The sequence below is a fragment of the Petromyzon marinus genome, chromosome 60 (genome assembly GCF_048934315.1).
Source record: "Petromyzon marinus isolate PM22_M1 ecotype Great Lakes invasive population chromosome 60, UKy_Petmar_22M1.pri1.0, whole genome shotgun sequence".
Classification (NCBI taxonomy): Eukaryota; Metazoa; Chordata; class Hyperoartia; order Petromyzontiformes; family Petromyzontidae; genus Petromyzon; species Petromyzon marinus.
Genome location: NC_133726.1, coordinates 5,866,386 through 5,887,261, shown reverse-complemented (window position 1 = coordinate 5,887,261; position 20,876 = coordinate 5,866,386). Strand labels below are relative to the sequence as shown.

Below are 20,876 nucleotides of genomic sequence, written 5' to 3'. Positions count from 1 at the left end.
GGATTCGTTCGGCAACCAGAAGCCGAGGCGACTCGGCGAGCACCGGACGGACGCGGTCGGATCTTGTGGCACCGCCGTCATGACACGTGCCAGGGAATTCTGTACGCGCTGCAGCTTGAAAACGAGATTGCCATCGCTTAGGGAGGCCTTCATCCAGCAGTGGATTGATCGATCCATGGCTGATGATAATGATGATGGATCGTTCCAAGGCTAGTTTTGTGGCACCTCCCCCCCCCCTCTGTGGCCGGCTGGCTGCGACTCTGGCACGCTGGCCAGATTCGGCGAAATCCGGTCAGGGCGAGGTGTCAGAAGTGGTCACCTTCACGGTTCAGGTCCCCACCGCAGCCGGTTCACACTTGTACAAAGCACGGGCTTGATGTTTGCACGCCCCACCAAGTACTCACTGAAGGCTGAGCCGACCTAACAGGGAGGGGGGCCCAATCAAGCCGGGTACTGACATCGCCGATAGTCATTCCCCGTGACTCGGGTCGCCAAATGTTAAAGCGGTGCGCGAGCAACTACGCCACCATCTCCCGTAACACACGTACAAACTCAACCCATTCGCCCCTCGTTCATTTAGGCCATCATTCACACACACACACTCACTTGCTCGCTCACTTGATCTCACTGAGTCACACAACTGCTTTGAACCACTCACTTACTCACCCAGTCACTCAATAAGTTACCCACTTACACGCGCACTCACAATGGTACTCGCTCACTCACCCATTCACGCAATCTAACTCGCCTCAGTTATTCAATCACTCGGTCACTTGCTTGCTCACCCACTCAATCACTTTCTTGTTCACTCGCCCACCCACTCACACAAAAAGACAAAGATTCCCCATATAGCCTTCAACAGGCTGTTGGAGCAAGGTGCTGTTAGCGAGTAGCACCTACGAATGCCTCAAAGACACGCGAGGTGACAATTGGCCAGCACCACGCCCGTCCGCCTTTGTCTTCCGAGTGGCGATGTTACACATCACACCAGGTACTCATTTGTATGCATGTCGAGCTTCTTTCACATCGTACGTAGTAGTCAATCGTGCTAATCAGAGGTGCCCTAGGGGAGGCCCCAGGAGCGGTACAGATAATGGTCACTGGTGTGGTGTTGGTGGCCGTGAGAGGGAATCGAACTCGGGGTTCGTAACACAGCGCGATAACCACTCCACTGCCGCTCCCCACTCACACTACCACTACACACTCACTCGGACACACCCACCCGGCCGCAACAATGCTCGCACACCGTACCCCTCGCTCACCACACACTCTCTCCCATCGTGCTGTGTCAGCCCATGCACCCACGGCCCAACCCGCTTACGCCGCAGGAGCCAAGTCCCGAGATTCTGCCCGTGCCGGAACAAACAGCCTGAAGGCAGGCGTAGCAGCAGCAGTCGCCATGATGACGACGAAGAAACCATCGCATTACCTCCCCCACCCCCACCGGGTACCGAAACATGGGAAACGGTGACAACCGCCACACCGCCTCTAGCTTTGCCATCCCAATGGCAGCGATGGGCGCCGCGGTGGCGAGATGTTAACTCCGTCGCCTGATATACAGGAGGTCGTGGGCTCGATCCCGACCCCGAGGCCTGCTGTATATTTGGAGGTCGCGTGGATTTTTCTCCGGGTCTAACAGTTTTTCCCTCCACGTTTAGAATCAACATCACGCGTTGAGAGTTTTTGACTGCTGATATAAATTTCCACGCGATACGCCGCTTCGTTGGGCTATCGTTTGTGACGGCCTGGTCGCTTCTGAAAAAAAGCTAGCTCAGTGGGCCTTACCTGGTAAACTAAAAAAAAAAAAAAATCATATTCTTGGTTCTTTCGGTAAAGTCACGCAGAAGGGAAATAATAAAATAATAGTTTACACCGCGGGCACACACCGCTCCCGCCGAAAGCTCCTCTCAACGCGCTTTTTAACCCGTCGCTCGGCGGGCAGAAACGCTGGGGTCCCAAAGAAGTGGGGGGAGGGAGGGGGGCGGCAAAAGAAATCTGCCTTCAGAGCCCACGAGGCCAGGAGGAGTTTTCTGCGTGTGCGTGTCAGTTCGTTTTTTTTCTTCCTCCTCCTCCTCCTCCGTATTTTGACAGTCAAACACAGAGAGCAAACAAACACAACGCAAAAAAAAAAGAAAGACACCGGCACAAGAAGAATGTTGCCCAAACGAGGCAGGGAGGAATGCGGCCGATATTGCCCAGTCACGCACCCCCCCCTCTCTCGCTCTCTCTCGCTCCCTCCTTCACAAACAAGCGACGATCCACCCTGGAGGTCAACGATCCACCCTGGAGGTCAACGATCCACCCTGGAGGTCACCACCACTTGTTCCTCTTTCTGTCCCAAATCAATTGCTTTCATCGATCTAAAAATCGAATATTGCTTTCGACAAAGCTAACGAAAGATTGCCATACAAAACGTGCACCTTTATTTCCATAAATTCAGGCCCGCAAAAATGTACGCGACACAAATGATATGCAAATCGAGGTCAAGGTGGGGGTGCGGGGGGGGGGGCTGATGATGTCAGTGTCGTCATCGCTTCCCCATCACCGCGGTCGTGCTCGGCCTGCCCTGAGTTTCCGGCCTCTTGGGGGGCCGCTGGTCCAGCATAGATGAGGCCCCCCCACCCACCGCCTTTGTGGATCTACAGCCTTCTGGTCGATACGCTCCTCGTACGTATTTATAATATTATTTTTATACCGAGTGTCTGCTGCTGCTGCTGTGTTCTGTACAAAGCTTTGGGATCCTTGATGATAAGCGCTATGTAAGTGCGATTATTATTATGAGGGCCTCTCCACTTTGCTCGGGCCAAGCGTGCTAATCGGAGGTGCAGGGGGAAGGGATGACAACAACCCAAAAATAAAAAGCAGTAAGAGAGAAATACATTTTCAATCTCGATTTAAAGGTGCATAGCGCCAGTGGCTTCCTAACATCGGAAGGAAGAGCGTTTCAGACGGCCGCAAAAGCGCATTGTTATGGTTGGACACTGGAAGTTGCCACTTTGCTGGAGCTATTTCAACTCGGCTCTCCCTTGTTCTCTCCCCACTAATGTCAACCGTCCTCTAACGTGAGATCTGGTCGTAACTCCTCCAAACACGGGCACTAAGTCAACGTCCTGTGCACTCAGGACATCATTCATCCACTCGTTCGTCACCGTAGCACCCTGAACCAAGACTGTCCTGGTTGAGCACCGCTTTCTACGCGGCTGAACATCTTGCCAGGCGCCACGCCTGCAAGATGTTAACTACCTCGCCTGGTATGCAGGAGGTCGTGGGTTCGATCCCTACCCCTGACGCCTGCTGTATATTTGGAATTTGCGTGTTCTCCCCGTGGTCACGTGGATTTTTCTCCGGGTCCTCAGAAACATGCATTGAGAGTATTTGGCTGCTATAAATTTCCAAGTGATAAGCCTCTTCGTTGAGCTATCATTAGCGTCCAGGCCGCTTCTGAAAAAAGCTACATAGCTCAGTGTGTCTTACCCGGTAAAATAAAAATAGTTTAGTTTTAGTTGGGATCCTCGGATGGAATGTGCATTATAAATCTAAATGATTATTAATCATTTGAAATCGCATCTCCCGCTTCCCATTCTCAACACCAACAGCTGTTGAGAATGTGAAGCGTTCACCGGCACTTCCAAGAGGCAGTTCAAGGTCGCGTTCGTGCGTCTCGTACGAGGAGCCCCCCCCCACCCCGCACGCCTAGAGCCTCCGTGTCACGGCCGGAAATTGTCTTCTCGCCTTTTCGAAAAAACGTGCGAGTTACACATTATTTTTGTATTATTATAACGGTTGCCCGGTAGCGCACAATATAACGTCCGTCTGTCCTCCGTGCCCCCTCGTTCGTCGCGTCCGCGTCCCCCCCCCCCCCCCCCCCCCGTAGGACCGCGGGGGCACGTGCACGCCTCCCGCTCCCAGCCACATCCGCACGCCCGTGATGACGGCATTTCCTCTCCGGCCGACCGCCCGCCTGCCAAAGCGCGTGGCGTTTGACCGCCACACGTTAAAGCCATTAAATAAGACCCCCCCCCACCCACCGCTCCCCCCCCGGGGGGGGGGGGGGGAGGGGTAACACCGCGCGGAGCGGCGCCCGAGAGGAAGGGAGAGGTCACCAACCACCGCGGACTTTCAAAATGAGGCAACGCCATCGACAGGACGTCCCCGCGGCAGGCGGCCCCCCCCCCCCACCCCGTCGGCCGATGAAAAACGCTAACAGGCGGTGAGACGCGAGCGGGAAAGCGCGCGTGCACACGCAGCGTACTTTTCATCCGCTTCGTTGTTTAAGAACCCGGGATTAAGTCGGCGCGGGAAACGTTGGAAGCGCTCGCTTGCCTCGCGCGCGCATGCACGCGCGCGGTCTTTGCATGTACCGCCCATCGAGTCAATCCACCGCTGGACGAAGGTATCCCGTCACCCCCGATGCGGGTCATGGGGGTCCGTCTGACCATACTTCGCCACGCTGGTTCAACGCGTGTTGGTTGACTTGCCAAGATAATTTTGCGCGTCCAAACGTCTCCAAGTGGGGGGTCGCTCTGTGCTTGTTTTGCCCGTGCGCTTGAATTTGTGCCACGTTGTTGTCTTCACTTGAACCCAGGGTTCCCGGTGATTTAAATGAGGTTCCCCGTCTCGATGGGCTTTACAAACTCGAATCCGTCCAAAGACGGTCACTACTGAAGAGGCGCTCAAGCGGCGAGGCCGCGTCCCACGAGGAAAAGACGATGGGATGATGACGCTGCTGCTTGGGACAACTCGTCGCAAGAACTGCCAAAGACAGAGAGCCCTGTGATGTAGGATTGTCCATTTCGCAGGCAACCCTCGGATCGAGCTGGGTTAAGGACACGGGACCCAAATCTGCCGACGATGAGCCTAATTTATCGCCAGGAGCACCACACGTGAGAGCGTAGAAGCAATGGGTTTTGCCGCACTGGCCTCTTGGGGGACCGCAACGTGACCCTGCAGCCGCCTACGACAACCTGGCGAGCATCGTGGTCGGCCATCGGAACGCTATTCAGGCCCGAAGGCCCTTTTAGCTTTCCGAAATGCGACAAAAAACGACAACATTCCAGGCGATTTGGCCATGGGACCCCGTAGCGATTGCTGATAGAGGTGTTAAAAAAATTGTCACATTGTGGTATTATATACAGTGATGTACCCGACTAGGGATCTAAATCTAACAGGCAGGATCCTATAAACATCAGGGCAGTTCACTAGCATTGGTTCAAGCAACTGGTCCAGAGTTTTTCTTGTGTAAAACCAATACTGCTGAAAATGATGAACTCCTAAAATGCCATGTGACTCATGGAATGTTAAAAAAAAAACACCGTTTCATGTGGAGGAGACAAATATGAGATGGTGGCAGCATCTTGCCTGCCTATCACCGATAGGTGCAGGTGCCTTTCACTCACCCGCGCTTTATCCGCGTGAAGTCAAAAGCCATCTGCCTGTAGGAGTAGGCCTTCTCGTTCAGGTACTTGCTGTACCTCCGGATGAACGTAGACATGTCGTAACCTGCCCGGCCCCACAACAACACAGCACAGCACAGCGTGTCCCTGTTAGCTTATGCACACGTCAAAGACAAAAAGATACCCCCCTTACGTCCTGTACACAGGCTTTAAACAAACTGTTTGGGCAAGTGTTGTTAGCGAGCACCTACTGAGGATGGTATGTGACCACATGAGGGATTGGGTGGCCAGCAATACGCGAGGCCACTTTTGCCTCTGCAGTGCCGATGTTTACACACCGCACCAGCTACTCGTTTTAAGGCCGAGTCGACCTTGGGGAGGGCCCAGGACCCGGGTCGCTTGGCTCGCAGCGCCGTGCAACAACCGCTGCACTGCCGCTAGCTCACACAGCGGCACACCCAGCACACGCGTCCCTTTTTAACTTCCACGTCAAACACCAGCGCACACCTACAAACGCATACGCACGTCAACAAGACAATAACACACACGGGAAAACAACACGCAGCACACAAAAGACGTGCTCCATAGACTTGCACCCCAATTTGCACATGTCTGAAGCACAAAAGCGTGCCTCTATTAAATACACATGCAACGCAAAACACGCGCCAACACACACGTGCACACCCGCTAAACACGCGTGGCTCCCGTCGAATAACATCACAGGCCACACGCTTGTAACACGAGAGAGCCGCGCGCCTCTGTAAAGTGATGTGCCTCCGCACAACGCGACACAAAAAAACACACACACACGTTCCCGGGCTACGGACGGCGCAAAAGAAGTTCAACGTACATCAGAATCCTTATTTAGACTGGAGAAATCCGATGACCTATGAAGCTCTTTTTCAGAGATGTCCAGTACGTACATGCACTCACGAGCGAAGACGCAGCAGCATGCATCCGCAACACACGCACCCACACCACGACACGCACGTACAAACACAGCACCACACGTGTCCCCGCCACGATACGCACACACACACTAGCCCCGCCAAAGCAAAAGCGCACGTTTACGCGCAAATAACACGGCACAAATTGGAGACACAAATCCACGTGCATTCACATCCACCACAATGTACGCAGCCAATAACAAAACGCATTCTTATTCAAAGTGTCTCTCGTTGTTCATCCCCCGGACCTCCGATTAGCACGCTTGGCTATGTACGGTGTGAAAGAAGTTCAACGTACATACGTAAAATTGTCAACACATACGCACAACACAAACACACCTACACAATCACAGCACTTTACACGCTAACACACACTCCAGCAGGCAACAAAGCTCAACCGTGCAGTCCTACGTTGAACGTTCACGCAAGTGCTGTTAGTGAGCACCTATTAAGGCTGGCACTGCACACAAACAGCGATGTAGCCAGCACCGTACATGGCAGTGTTTGTCTGCGTGGGGACGATGTTTACGCACCGCACCAGGCACCAATATAAGTCAGAGTTGACCTAATCAGGCACCAGCGCGCACGCACACACACGGCCCACACACGTCCCACACACTTGTAGATTTGAACGGGGACAGGGAGTGGACGCCACAGATCACTGGTATGGGGGGGGGGGGTAGCAGGGGCAGCAGAGGAGAACGAGCGACCTGCCGCCAATCAAATAATGACTTGGAGGCAGCTTCGACCCTGCAACAACGGTCACAAAAAAATTTCTTCGTCGCTGCTTTAAACCAAACAAAAATCCAATCCAAGCTCACCGACGTCAAACTCATCTGTTTTTTATTGGCGCGTTGTCTTTTTTATTTCTTTAGTTCCCCCCCCCCCCTCCTCGCCCCCCCCGCCACGCAACTCGAGCCGCCCGCTAGCGGCCGCCCAATTAATAACACGACTCCGCAGAGGCGGCCCGCAGCAGCGGCGATTTGCGAGGGCGTGGTCGGCCGCACCCTCGCCGCCGTGCCACTTTGCCCGCCGGTCAGGCCCGGCCGCCGGGCACACAGGAACAACATTGTGTCGGCCGGACCAGCGCCAGGTGTGGCGCTAACTGGCCGCCCCCCCTCCACCAAGGCCGCGTGTGAATGAACTGAGCTCTGTGTGCGTGCGTGCCGCGGGCAACACCGGTTACGTGGCGTGGGCGAGCGCGGCCCCCAGGATGGACATCGACAGTCGGCGTGGAGCGTGGTCAATCGGGGTTATTCGAGTTACACGTTACCGCGCTCCCCCCCCCCCCCCCCCGCCATCCTACCGCAAGCGGCTTTAATTAAATGTTTTTCAGGTTTCAGTTTCGGTACATTTTGTTACGGGGTATTAAATTCACTTGTATTACAGTCGCTGGTTTCTCCCTCCAGACCATGTGACATCACTAAAGTTATTTTTTTTTTTTACAAAATAACTTTCCACGATTTTATCCCGAATACGCAATCGGTCTTACGCCACGAGCCAAAGGTATCCAATTTCAATCTTCTCTCGGACAGCAACTACTTTTGCTACCCAACGACCCAAGGAAGTACAGAGCTATCTCTGAAATTCCTTCAATAGACCGCTGGTGCACACAGCAGGGGTGGGGGGGGGGGGGCAAACACTTTCCCATCCGCCCTGCCACCGAGGTTAATGTTCGTCGCATGACAGTCGTGTACAAGTTTCATTCTCAGAGCTCCGACGCAGCCCAAGGAAGCGCAGAGCAAAATTTCTTTGTGAAGCAGTCGTTGGGCGAGCGGGCTGATCCCGTCGACTCCCTTAACTCGAGCCCCCAGTGAAATCACGGGTGGCAGATTTGGATTCGAACGCAGGATCTCGGCGGTGCCATCCATTTGGTTTGGGCCGCCTTCACGATCTGACCAAATCAGTGGCATTGGAAGCCCTCCACCGGCCGACAAAGTCAAACAAACGAATGTCGCGTGGTGCACAGGCGCGCGTCCACGCGCCAATTATTATTGCTGCGGCTCCAACACCGGTCGATTGAATAACAATTTTCGCAACTAATTGAAGCAACAAGATACGCGATCTGTCGTTTCAAACCCAGTCAAACATCAAAAGGAGAAGCTCTGGAAGAAAAAAAACTAAGTAACAAATCCGCAGTCTGACACAAGCATACATGTTCATCTGAAATCACTGAGCTGCCCCACACCTCCTATTAGCGCGGTTGGCTACGTACAGTGCAAAAGAAGTTCAAAATACACACACACTCGCACATCTGATTAGCACGGTTGGCTACGTACGGTGAGAAAGAAGTCCAACACACACACTCGCACCTCCGATTAGCACAGTTGGCTATGCACGATGCAAAATAAGTTCAACACACACACACTCGCACCTCCGATTAGCACGGTTGGCTACGCACGGTGCGAAAGAAGTTCAACACACACACACACACTCGCACCTCCGATTAGCACAGTTGGCTACATACGGTGAGAAAGAAGTTCAACATACACACACACATACTCGCACCTCCGATTAGCACGGTTGGCTACGCACGGTGCAAAAGAAGTTCAACATACACACACACACACACACTCGCACCTCCGATTAGCACGGTTGGCTACGCACGGTGCGAAAGAAGTTCAACACACACACACACACACACTCGCACCTCCGATTAGCACGGTTGGCTACGCACGATGCAAAAGAAGTTCAACATACACACACACACACACACTCGCACCTCCGATTAGCACGGTTGGCTACATACGGTGCGAAAGAAATTCAACATACACACACACACTCGCACCTCCGATTAGCACGGTTGGCTACGCACGGTGCGAAAGAAGTTCAACACACACACACACACACTCGCACCTCCGATTAGCACGGTTGGCTACGCACGGTGCGAAAGAAGTTCAACACACACACACACACACACTCGCACCTCCGATTAGCACGGTTGGCTACGCACGGTGCGAAAGAAGTTCAACACACACACACACACACTCGCACCTCCGATTAGCACGGTTGGCTACGCACGATGCAAAAGAAGTTCAACATACACACACACACTCATACTCGCACCTCCGATTAGCACAGTTGGCTACATACGGTGAGAAAGAAGTTCAACATACACACACACATACTCGCACCTCCGATTAGCACGGTTGGCTACGCACGGTGCGAAAGAAGTTCAACACACACACACACAGGTGGGCCCGGGCGCCACGGAACAACGTCGTGCGAGACAACCCATTAGCACGGTCGGCGACGTGCGCTGCGAAAGAAGAAGCCGAAGGTGACCAAGTCCCACACGCGCGCACGGGGGACGTCTTGCCGAGCCCCCCCACCGCACGCAACGAGAACGCGGCTGCCCAGCCACCCCACCGACCACTACCTTGGACGCCGCTCTTGTCCACGTAGTTGGCCAGGTTGAACAGGGTGTTCCTGGAGGCCAGGTACTGGATGAAGCGCTGCGCGATAAAACGGGAACGACCGTCACCGAGCTTGCCGCGACATTTTTTTTTTTTAACGATACCCAACGTCGATTGTCAGTATCGCGACTCGGCGATTATCGCGATATAAGAAAATGACAAGACGCTTTTAAACAATTTAATGGAGCCCTCTTGTTGTCCTGAGAATAGTGCAGGAGGGTAAAAGGTGCAGCCCTGCAACTGCCAGCTCTTGCCGCTATTGGCAGATGGGGCTTCCACTGGAGTGGGCTCTGGAGAGCTCGATGATCCCTGAATGGAATCACGACCCAGAATCATGACAATTTTCAGCATTGGTATGTTTGGCCAATTTCAATTAAGAGTGTATGGTTTTTTGTATATAATAGCTCAGGGAGGAAACCAGAAAACCCACGTTGAACGGTGGGAGAACGTACAAACGCCACACAGAAAGACGCACCGAGTCGGGTATCGAACCCAGGCGCTTCTTGCTGTGAGGCAACAAGCGGTACACCATTGCACAACCCTGCTGCCCAAACAAAGTGACAGATGTCACTCGAGATATTTTATGCAACGGAGCACAGGTCAACGGTACGGTGGCGAGATGTTAAGTACCTCGCCTGGTACACAGGAGGTCGTGGGTTAGAACCCGACCCCTTGACGCCTGCTGTATATTTGGAGTTTGCGTGTCAGTCTCTTTCTCTGTGGTTGCGTGAATTTTTCTCCGGGTCCTCTGGTTTTTCCCTATACATTTAGAATCAACATGCATTTTAGAGTGCTGGATATAACCACGTTTATTATAACCACATTTGCAAATGTGCTTCGTAACTTTGATGGGACTGTGTGTTGTCTTGCTGTGGTCTGAGACTGATGCTGTTGTTGTTTTTCTGCCTAGCTCAAGCCTGCATTTGTTGTAAAAAAAAAATCGACAGGAATGTATCCACTTTTTCAATTTGTACTTGCATACTTGACCTAATTTTTTTCGTTTTTTAGTGACTTGCTCACCTTTCCCATCGGTTTTTGGATCATTGCTGTAACTTGCCGATCCCGTGCCCCTACTGGACATCAGTGAAAAAGAGCTTCATAGCTCATTGGGTTCCTCCAGTCTAAACAAAGAGTCTGATTCATTTATGATAGCCAGGTACAAGAGAAATAGTTTCGTCTTAGTCAGTTCAAGGTTACCGCGTCAAACTCGACGGAACCGCCACTTTCCCACGCAGAGGGGCCACTCACCTCCCCCCTCCCCCCTCCCCCCTCCCCCCCCCGTACCTCGTTCCCGTAGCACATGAGGTGGTGCGTGGTGACGAGCGCTTTGAACACCACCACCCAGCTGCTGTTGACGGCGCGCTCGAACAGCGTGTCGGCCAGCTGCGGGATGCTCACGTTGATCTCGTTGGTGCATGCCGTCAGGTCTGCAAAGGCGGCCAAACGCACGCAGACGCACACGCACGGGGTCAGCTTCCGTCAACGCGGCGCCCGTAAATCGGTGACCTTTTGCCGGCTCGGCCAGGGTCGCCTGCTGGAAGACGCGACGTGATATGTGCCGTCCCATCGATGCAACGGGTGTGTGTACGTTGAACTTCTATACGCACCATCGGTAGCCAACCGTGCTTAATCGGAGGCGCGGGGGAAGGTCATCAAACTAAAAGCAGTACAACACACGCTGCATTTCACATCTTGTTCATTAAATTTCGATAATGCTTGGTGTAATCTCGATTGAACACTCATTTCTTGAGAACTACTCATTGCGTTTGGTTTCATGTCCTCATGCCGCACCACCGATCAGCACGGTTGGCTACGTACAGTGCGAAAATAAGCCCAACATACATATGTGCGATAATGCAATTCAATGTTAAATGTTAACTTGCGTTGTGCACCCAGCACGATAAATGATTGAAGGTGCCGGTGATCATCACGGTCGTGCCGGTTCATCGCGCTAACCTCCGAACGACCCCCGCGTCGACCAATACAAAAAGGCACGCCATAGCCATCATCTCCTCCTCGTCGCCGCGACGATTAACAATGCGGCCGACCGACGTTGGACAAAGATGCCGCTGGCGTCTTGACTTCCGAGTCACCCCCCCACCCAGCCGGCCAATCGGAGCGCTTGTCGCACGTGCAAAAGAAATCACTTTCAAGACGGGCGGCCGGAGGCGCTTGTCGCAAACGTTAGCGGTTCAAGTCCAGGGGGCTGCCCCTGGTTAATGCTGCCGCGTGGATTAATCAGTGGCGTTTGGTGTGCCGTCCACAGTGTCACAGTGGACATTAAAGATCCCGCGACACTATTCGAAAAAGGGTTAGTAGTAGTAGAAGCAAACGTGGACAAAGCTAACGTTTAAAGCCCTATTTTGCTTCAAGATAATTTTGTTCGTTAGTCTTCATTAACGTTGCCTTCACAATCCACTGTTGAGAGGACAAGCGGCTCAGAGATCAGAGGGCTGAGCCGCCACTGCTGAGGTCCTAGGTTCAAATACAGGTTTCAGCCACTGCCTATGATTCAACAGGGTTTTTCGAATTGACGCAGCCGATGGGATCGGCCAGAACACCAATGACTGCATAAAAAAAACGCCATCGCATTATATTTGACTCTACACTTCGCTGGCTAAATTGCAGCTGTGAGAATTAAATATGTTCCTTTGGCTATCATGAGACTACATATTACACTTTTAGCGACAGGGTCGACGGGAAAGTGCTACCCCCTACTGTGTGGGACAGAGTTAACTTGAAGGCATCTCAAGAGGTAGCTCTGTGATATCCGCTTCCGGGGGCTGTTCTCTAACAGAGACGCGCTGCTCCGAGATTTTAATTAATTCTTCATCTCACGATGTCAATAGCACAACCAGGATTAAATTTGGACAAAATAAAAAAAATAAAGAATAAACCGTTGTTTTAAAATCGCTTATTTTCAGTCTGTACGTGCTGCGTGTGATTGGTTTAGGTCAGTGGCTCTTTAACTTCACTGCAGCCTTGAAACAAATTTTTTGTACTTACGTGCCCGTGCTTAATGTGTTTTTGACGATTTACCTTCTAAAAAAATCTAGCATATCTCACACCCCCAGAAAGGGCATCTCGCACCCCCAAGGGATGCGTGAACCCCAGGTTAAGAACAACTTGTTTAGGTAGATGGGCACCAGGGGACTCTGCATACACCAAAAACCGAAAGCCTGAAATAGCATCACCGACCAAGTGCTGCTGGATCGCCACGGGGACTTGCAGAGACATCGCGCAGCTGGGGCAGCTCGGGGCAGCTCGGGGCAGCTCAAGGCTAATCGGCCGACGGTGCCCGCGAGTGTGTGCCACCCGCTTTGCTCAGGTGGGCCGTGACAGCCACGGGAAGTGCTTGCGACATAAAGCGAGACTAAAATAAATTGTAAAAACATAACACCCGCGCACGCGTGGCGGAGGGCGGTCAAGAGCACGGGGGGCTCTGTTTGGTCAACGCCCGCTCGCCCGGGGGGACGGCGGTGGGTGGCAGCCGCAACCTTTCATCGGGGGCAGGCAGATGTCACGCCCGGTCACTGTGCAACACTGTGCTGTGGTGTATGCATGCGAATTGCGTAGTTGTGACAAAGCAGCATCTATCTGCATGCCTGGAAAGAGGAGGCTCAACGGGCCATTTCGGGTGCCATAAGTACTGGAGGTGTGCGGACTTCATCATGACAACTAGTACCAGCGGTGTCAAGATTGGCTTCTGTGAAGGACGCCACTGATAAGTTTGAAGCAGTCGAAATCGAGCTACAGCCGAGTGGTGGTGCTCACAACAACGAGCCAGGCGGCTAAAACAAAGCAAGTTAACAGTGAGGAGCATAGGTAGTGCATTTGCCAGTCATATCAGATAACCCTTAACACCTGGGTGTGTCTCGTGACCCCCTGTCAGCAATCCATCGACACATCACATGACCTGAGACGGCGCAAGAGATGTTAGCGCTGCTTAAATGGCGAAGGGCAGCTGTTGTGTATTTTAATACTGCCCTTGTGCCGAAGCAATAACCCACGCAGGACAAGAACGGTTCTGTAGACCAGGTCTCAGGCACGCGAGCGGCTGTGCGTGCCAGCGTAGTGAGCGTACGTGCGGCGGCACTTTCAGACGTCAATCTCCGAGAGTCTCGCAAAACGGCGCTTTCCTCTCGAACCTCCACGAGGCCCATGCCTCATCCTCCAGTACCCGAGAGCTCGGAAGCCCTCTCTCAAAGGGCACCCTCTCACCGAGAAACTCGAAGCTCATGGGGGAACCACCCTTCCACAAAGTAACAGTCCACCCTAAGCCGCATCCACTGCACAAACCATGGCAGCAGGAGATGCGGATAGGTGACGCACAAAAGGAAACTTAAAAACTATCCAGTTCTGTGCGACTGTGGTCATCCAGAACAGACCGTACGACGTATAACAACGCAATTCTGCCATCCACAAATGCGAAGAAGACATCACAGCGACTACACTCCGCTTACTCCTGACGCGGATGTGTGGCTTGACCAACTGGATGTGAAATTGTAGTCGCTGCTCTGCATCTACATCAGCCGTACGAAAGAAGACTGAGAAACTCGGATCAGCTATTCCCCGGGTAAATCTCCTACGACCGCCTTGCCCAAATAAAATCTAAAAAAAAAATCTGGTAAAAGGGGACTCCCACCTACTGGCACTGGCGAACGAGACACAAAAACTCACCATCTGCACTGGGCAGGTGGCTGCGAGGGCTCATTCCGAAGCGAAGATACAGCGATGCTGTGTCTCCACGGTCGGCAGAAACCAAAGCAAGGCCGTGCCGGGTAGTTCTCGTGTAAAAAGAATGTTAAAGGCCACTTCAAGGATATTTTGGACCGCTATTTGGCACACTGGGCGCACTGTGCTCTGCGAGACTCGCACAAGGATTCTTCGTCTCACAACAAGGTGCTGAAAGCACAACTGGTATAAACATGCGATTTCTTTTTAAATGTCAACCCCACCCTCCCCCCTCCAAAAGCCTAAAGGAGCTCAAATTATATCACTTAAAATACACCTCCTGTTAGGTGGCCAAGAGATGGCGGGGCACAGCAATGGATTCTTGAATCTATCGCTGTGGAGCTCCGAGTGTTGCCCCCTTGCAATTAGCAACGGGGTATGGTGGATGCCCTCTGGCTTCTTCCGGTTTCCTGCCGCAAGGAGCCAAACTCTCATTAATGGACTTGGCCAAACATCCCAAATTGCAGGACACCGCCCCCGCCCCCCAACCCCCCCCAAAGAACACGCAAAGCAAAAAAAACAACCCCGTCTTGACGTTCGGCAAGGACTTCCTGGCCAGAAGGACAATCAGCACTGGCATCGGCCGGCTGGCGTTGGGCTCAGCACTCCGCTCGTGGCAACGCGACGGAAGGGAGAGAGCGCGCCGGCAGCGTGTTTGTTTTTCGCGCGGTCAAAAGCACGCGCGAGCGGCGCAGTCAGCGCCGGGTCTCGTGACCCCCCCCCATCCCCCCCCTCCTTTTCTTTTCTTTCTCGCGAGCGGAGCTCGGCCAGGAAACGGCGAGTAGGCAGAAAAAACGGCCGTTCTGGTAAACGCGCCGCCGGTGAAAGGTTGCCGCGGTGGAAGTGCCAACGCAGGAAAGATATGGCGCAGAAGTGACAGGTCTCTGCTGCTTTGGCGGAATTTTGTTCCCCCCCCACCCACCCCAACCCCCCCGCCCACCACGGAGTCAAGCTCCGGCCGCCACTGTGCGGGTATAATCGGCGTACTGCTCGGGCACATCGTCATCATCATCGCTGTTGGCCATGGTCAGTCCGCTGCTGAAGGTCTCGCGCCAAGCCGTCAACATCCATCGCGGGCCCCGTGATGCCACAATCCACCCGGCAACTCCACGGAAAGCCAAAATCCTCGCTCCGTCTCCACGGTGGACATCTTCTTGGGCACATTCCCTCCCTTGGCTGCCACGCGGCACGTCAAGCGTGCACCTGCCCACGGTGTGCTGAACACGTCGCGAGCGAGACTTTTGCCTTTTCCGTTAGCGTGCATGTGTTCCGAAGCGTCGGCAATGCGATTCCACCGACGATAAAAATGTCAATTGTGTCTGTCGTACTGTACGGGGCGCACGTGTTATTTATAGTCTAGCGCCGCGCCTGCAGGTTTTTTTTTAAACCTGCGTGAATATTTGCAGTGGCCCACTGTAAAAAAACGCACGCACACACGCACACCTCTGACACCATCGACACGCCCGTACGTCCTCCTCCTCCATGCCTCGGATCGGTCGGCCCTGGGAACATTTTCACTTTCAGCACAAGAGGGAGGCGAGGTCGTGGTGCGATACGACCCGGCCTCTCTCCTCTTGCCCGACGACCGCTCCAACGCACCCCGCGCCCCTACCGCGAATTAATGCGCAAGCGAATCGGCACGTTCAAATCCAACAGACACTCAAAGATTCCACTGCCGTCATCGTCGTCACCACCACCACCACCACCAGACATCGGCGTGTTGTTACACAGCGGAACGTGGGGCCAGAACACGCGCGCTTTTTTCATCCAGGGCGAAACGAGCACGGGGCATTTGTTTGCTTAGCTCTCCGCTCATCACGCATGTGCCGCGGTTGTTGGGAAAGCGAGTGGGGATGATGGCGCGACTGTCGCTGCGTCAGCGGTGAGCGCGCGCGGCACGGAGGGCATCCCTCAGGGCCGCGAACCCTCAGACGAGGAACCCAGCGACAGCGAGACGGCAAACCCAGTGACGAGACGGCGAACCCCGCGACGAGGAACCCCGCGACCTGACGGCGAACCCCGCGACCTGACGGCGAACCCCGCGACAAGACGGTGAACCCCGTGATGACAAGACGGTGAACCCGGCGACCTGACGGTGAACCCCACGACCTGACGGTGAACCCCACGACCTGACGGTGAACCCCACGACCTGACGGTGAACCCCACGACCTGACGGTGAACCCCACGACCTGACGGTGAACCCCGCGACGACAAGACGGTGAACCCCGCGACCTGACGGTGAACCCCGCGACCTGACGGTGAACCCCGCGACCTGACGGTGAACGTGCCGGGCGCAAACAAAATAGTCAAACCCAGTGACAACGCGGAACGGGGACAAAACACACTGGCTGCTGTGAGGCGTACATGAACACCGACGCCCATGCTGTACACGCGTGGAAAGGCAATCGAATTTACACCAGCGGCACAGATGGCGCGCGGTGACAAACACGGCACTTCGGCAAACGCCGATAATAATGAGAGAAGAAACTACGCCGACGTTTCGGGTGGGTGCCACGGTGGCGAGACGTTAACTCCCTCGCCTGGTCCGCCGGTGGCGGGTTTGACGTCAACCCTGACGCCAGTTGTATATTTGGTAATGGCGCGTTTTCCCCGTCGTTGCGTGGATTTCTCTCCGGGCCCTCCGGTTTTTCCCTCCCCATCTAGAATCAACGTCACGCATTTAGAGTATTTGGCTGCTATGCATGTCCACGCAATAAGCCACTTCGTTGAACTATAATTTGCGGTAGCTAAATCACTTCTGAAAAAGCCGTATAGCTCAGTGGGTCTGACCGGTTAAAAAAAAAGTTCAGTTCTACTTCAACACGTAGGCTTTCACGACCTATATCATCCATAACAAGGTTGTTTTTGGGGTTAGATCGCGTAAATATGAATGTCGTTAAACCCATCACCACCCGTACAAGTACTCGAATTGTAAATGTTGTGGGTTTTCTCTCCAACACACCGGTGTGCTGTACTAGTAACGAATTGGCCACGTTCTTTTCACGTGACAACCCTTACCAATTGGCCGTGCAGGGTGGTGGTCAGGTTTAACGACACATTTATATTTACGCGATTTAATCCCCCCCCAAAAAAAGTTACTCTGTTATGGAGTTTAGGTTTTAGTTTCGCTCCACACGTACCGGGAGCTACGTGTGGGGCGAAACATTTCCGCGTCGTACTGAACGGCACGTCGTGGCGCGGTGGGGAAGGGGGGGGGAGGAGGGGACGCTACGTTTCAGGGCGGCAACAAAACAGAATCGAAGGTTTATCAGCGCGGGTTTTGGGGCAGGTGTGCAAGCGGGCGCCGCCGCCGCGTTTCCTCTCGCACGACCTTATCGTGGGGAAGCGAGACGGGCCTCGCAGATGTAAATTGCGTTAGCCTGCCCAGCGGCAGACCAGAGCCGCGTGGCCGGCATGTTTTTTTTTTTTGGCCCAACACGCGTGCGTGCGGGCGTGCACGCATGCACAGGAAAAAAAGCTGTGCCCCGTAATTGCTTGCGGGAAGCGCTTTGGCGCACCGCGATAACGTCCGTCGCGAAGTAACATCCAGGTGGCCAACTGCGCGTCACAGCCGATGGCTTCTTGCGACAGGACACGGCGAGCAGCGTGCTGAAACGTGCGTGTGTAGGAACATTGGTGGAAAATTATTTGAACCGGTACTAGAGCCGCCGCCACCCCCCCCCTCCCCCCAAGGTTGACCTAGCCATAAATAAGTACCTGGCGTACTCTGTAAACATCGGCAAGAGAGAGACAGACGGTGAGGCGTGGCAATTGCCACACCACTCACTGCTGCCCTGTATCGGTCATCATCGGTGCTTGCTAACAGCACTTGCAACAGCCTAGGTAGTTTTGTGCACAAACAGGGAGCTTAAAAACCCAACGCCAATCTAACCCATAAACCTGCTGTGCAGATCGGCGAGGACGTGTTTTGCCAACGAGACGTGAATGTTTATTTACAATTTCACAGCGGGAACGGAAATGCCCGCAAAAATAACACCCCCTTTTTTTACAAGCCACGAAACCCGCACGCGGCAGTTCGCAATGCTAGCTATGCAACCCGAACCCGGCGAGCCGAGTTCGATTCCCAAACGCGGCAAACATTGGTGGCGAGTGTTCATCTGAATCCGGATTTAAGGCAAGCCGAATTGCGCGCGGGTGACTACCGCGCACAATCGGGCTACCATGGGATAGCCACAAATGCTAATGTATTTTTGTGTTGGTGGTCTAAATGACAAAATGGCCACACATTTACATTTAGTTACATTTATCTCATGATCTGGTTAAGGCTAGCATTTGTTGCGCAATGCAGTGCGAGGTTAAGTTTAAGACAAGTTCGCAGAGAGGGCTTCTGGGGCTAAGTGGTGGGCGGCAAGAGTGCTTTGATGCAAATTCATTCATGCACCGTTTTCCTATGCTCCCACGTCTATGCAGCCCACCTTCGCTAACCTGCGGTGAGAAGTATGGTCGACTAAACCCCCGTGAACGACAGGGTACGTACGAGGAGGTGGTGGGGGGGGGTGGAGGCCTTCATCCATCAGTGGATCGACGGAGGGCTGCAAGTCAGGAGTTGAGTTCAGCAGGACCCGTCTAAACCGCTTGACCATCTGTTCCATCACACCTGAACTTTACCTCTCGCAGCGGCCACGAGCGGATAAGCGAGGAATGCAGAATTTCTACAGCGGAGTCGCGTGTGTGTGTGCATCGGTGTGTGTGCGCGTGTGTGCCAGATGCCATATTTTCTATCCGTCTGCTACAGCAGAGGTGTAGGGAATTCCAACAAGACCTACATCTCTGCTTCATTGACCTGGTCAAGGCCTATGATACCATCAGTAGGCCTGGGCTCTGGGTTGTTCTTCATGCTTTTGGAGTCCCCGACCCTCTGCTCACGATCATTAAGGACCTTCATGATGGTGAGCGGGCCCGGGTAAAACTACGTGGCCGTGAGTCAGAGCCATTCCTTGTACACCTTGGGGTGCGACAGGGATGTCCTCTGGCTCCCACATTATTTAACATCTATTCTGACCACGTAGTTCGTGAAGCCTTCAATAGCTGTACCGGGGGAATCTCCATTTGGTACAGATATAATGGGAGGCTGATCGATGCCCGGGTGCGGTCAAGGGATGGCTCCCTGTTGCTCAACAACGTTATGTATGCCGATGATTTGGTAATAGCTGCTCATTCAGAGGAGCAGTTGGAGACGCTGCTGCTGAGACTGGAGCGTGCCACTAAGAGATAGGGCCTTACCATCAGCCCCACCAAAACTAAGCACCTGCCTGGGTATTTTGTACCATCGGACACTCCACCCCCACAACTCCCAATCGATGATGGGGCAGTTGTGGAGAGAGTGGAGAGTTTCCCATACCTGGGCAGTGTGCTTATGACCGGCTACAGTTTAACAGCAGAGGTCTCACTCCGAATCAGTCGGGCGACAATATCTTTTCATCGAATGCGTAACGCTGTGTGGAAGCTACCTGGTCTGTGGCTCCGCACAAACCTTGAGGTCTTCTCTTTGCTTGTGATAGTTGAACCCCTCTAATGGAACATCTACGCAGGATAGAAACATTCAGGCTGGCCTGCCTACAATCCATCCTGTGTTTAAACAAGGCTGGATTGAGTGAGGAGCTCACAAATCCTTGAAAGATCTGGACACATTCCCATCAGTGAGCTCCTCCGGCAGGCAAGGCTACATTGGCCGCGTCATGTAGCCCGCATGCCCAGCCACCGCATGCCCAAGCAGCTTCGGTTTAGCCATAAAGAGGGGGCTAAACGGGCATGACATGGACGTGAAAAGAGATGGACCGATGCGGTTCGAGAGGATGTGGAGCTGAGTGGACTTGCCCAATACTGGTACCAGCGGTGTCAAGATCTGCCTCTATGGAGGAGGCTCGTGAAGGACGCTACTGGGCAGTTGGAAGCAGTCGCCCTACAGCAACAATGGAGGGAAGAGAAGCGACACTCACAACAACGAGCGGAGCGCGGGCAGCTAAAATGCAGCACTTTGGCACAGTAGGGGTTACAGCTGGTGTGTATCTATCAGTCATCTCAGTCTACCAACCCATGGCCCCTGGGTCCATCCTGTGACCTCCTGTCAGCGAGCCTTCGACACTTCAGGTGGCCTCAAAGTGTACCTGGCTTGGCATAGGCGCCGTGGTGAGGTCACCGTCACTTAGTGACGAATAGCGGGTATTGGTATTGGTGTGTGCGTGTGTGGAGGGGGGGGGGGGAGCACAGCTCCCAGTGTCTCACGCGATGGCAGAGGCGCCCCCACCAACCGTGGCATCGGGGTCATGCTTCACTCCCCAATGGCACAACAAATTTAGCAAACACATTTTTAATGCGGGTGGGGGAGCTCCCGTATCAGCGTGGGATCCACGGGGAGGGTGAAA

General features: G+C 53.7%; 1 protein-coding gene across 7 annotated transcripts in view; it reads right to left on the bottom strand.

Moving 5' to 3' along the window:
* The window catches only part of LOC116955548 (phosphatidylinositol-binding clathrin assembly protein), a 77,851-nt gene that overhangs the window by 47,214 nt on the left and 9,761 nt on the right, over positions 1-20,876 (bottom strand). For all 7 annotated transcript variants that reach the window (XM_076053297.1, XM_032976687.2, XM_076053300.1 and 4 more), the window contains exons 2-4: positions 11,041-11,183; positions 9,720-9,795; positions 5,397-5,499 (exon numbers count right to left, since the gene is read on the bottom strand). In XM_076053297.1, coding sequence (XP_075909412.1) covers positions 5,397-5,499; positions 9,720-9,795; positions 11,041-11,183 — 322 coding nt within the window. The remainder of the gene's footprint in view (positions 1-5,396; positions 5,500-9,719; positions 9,796-11,040; positions 11,184-20,876) is intronic.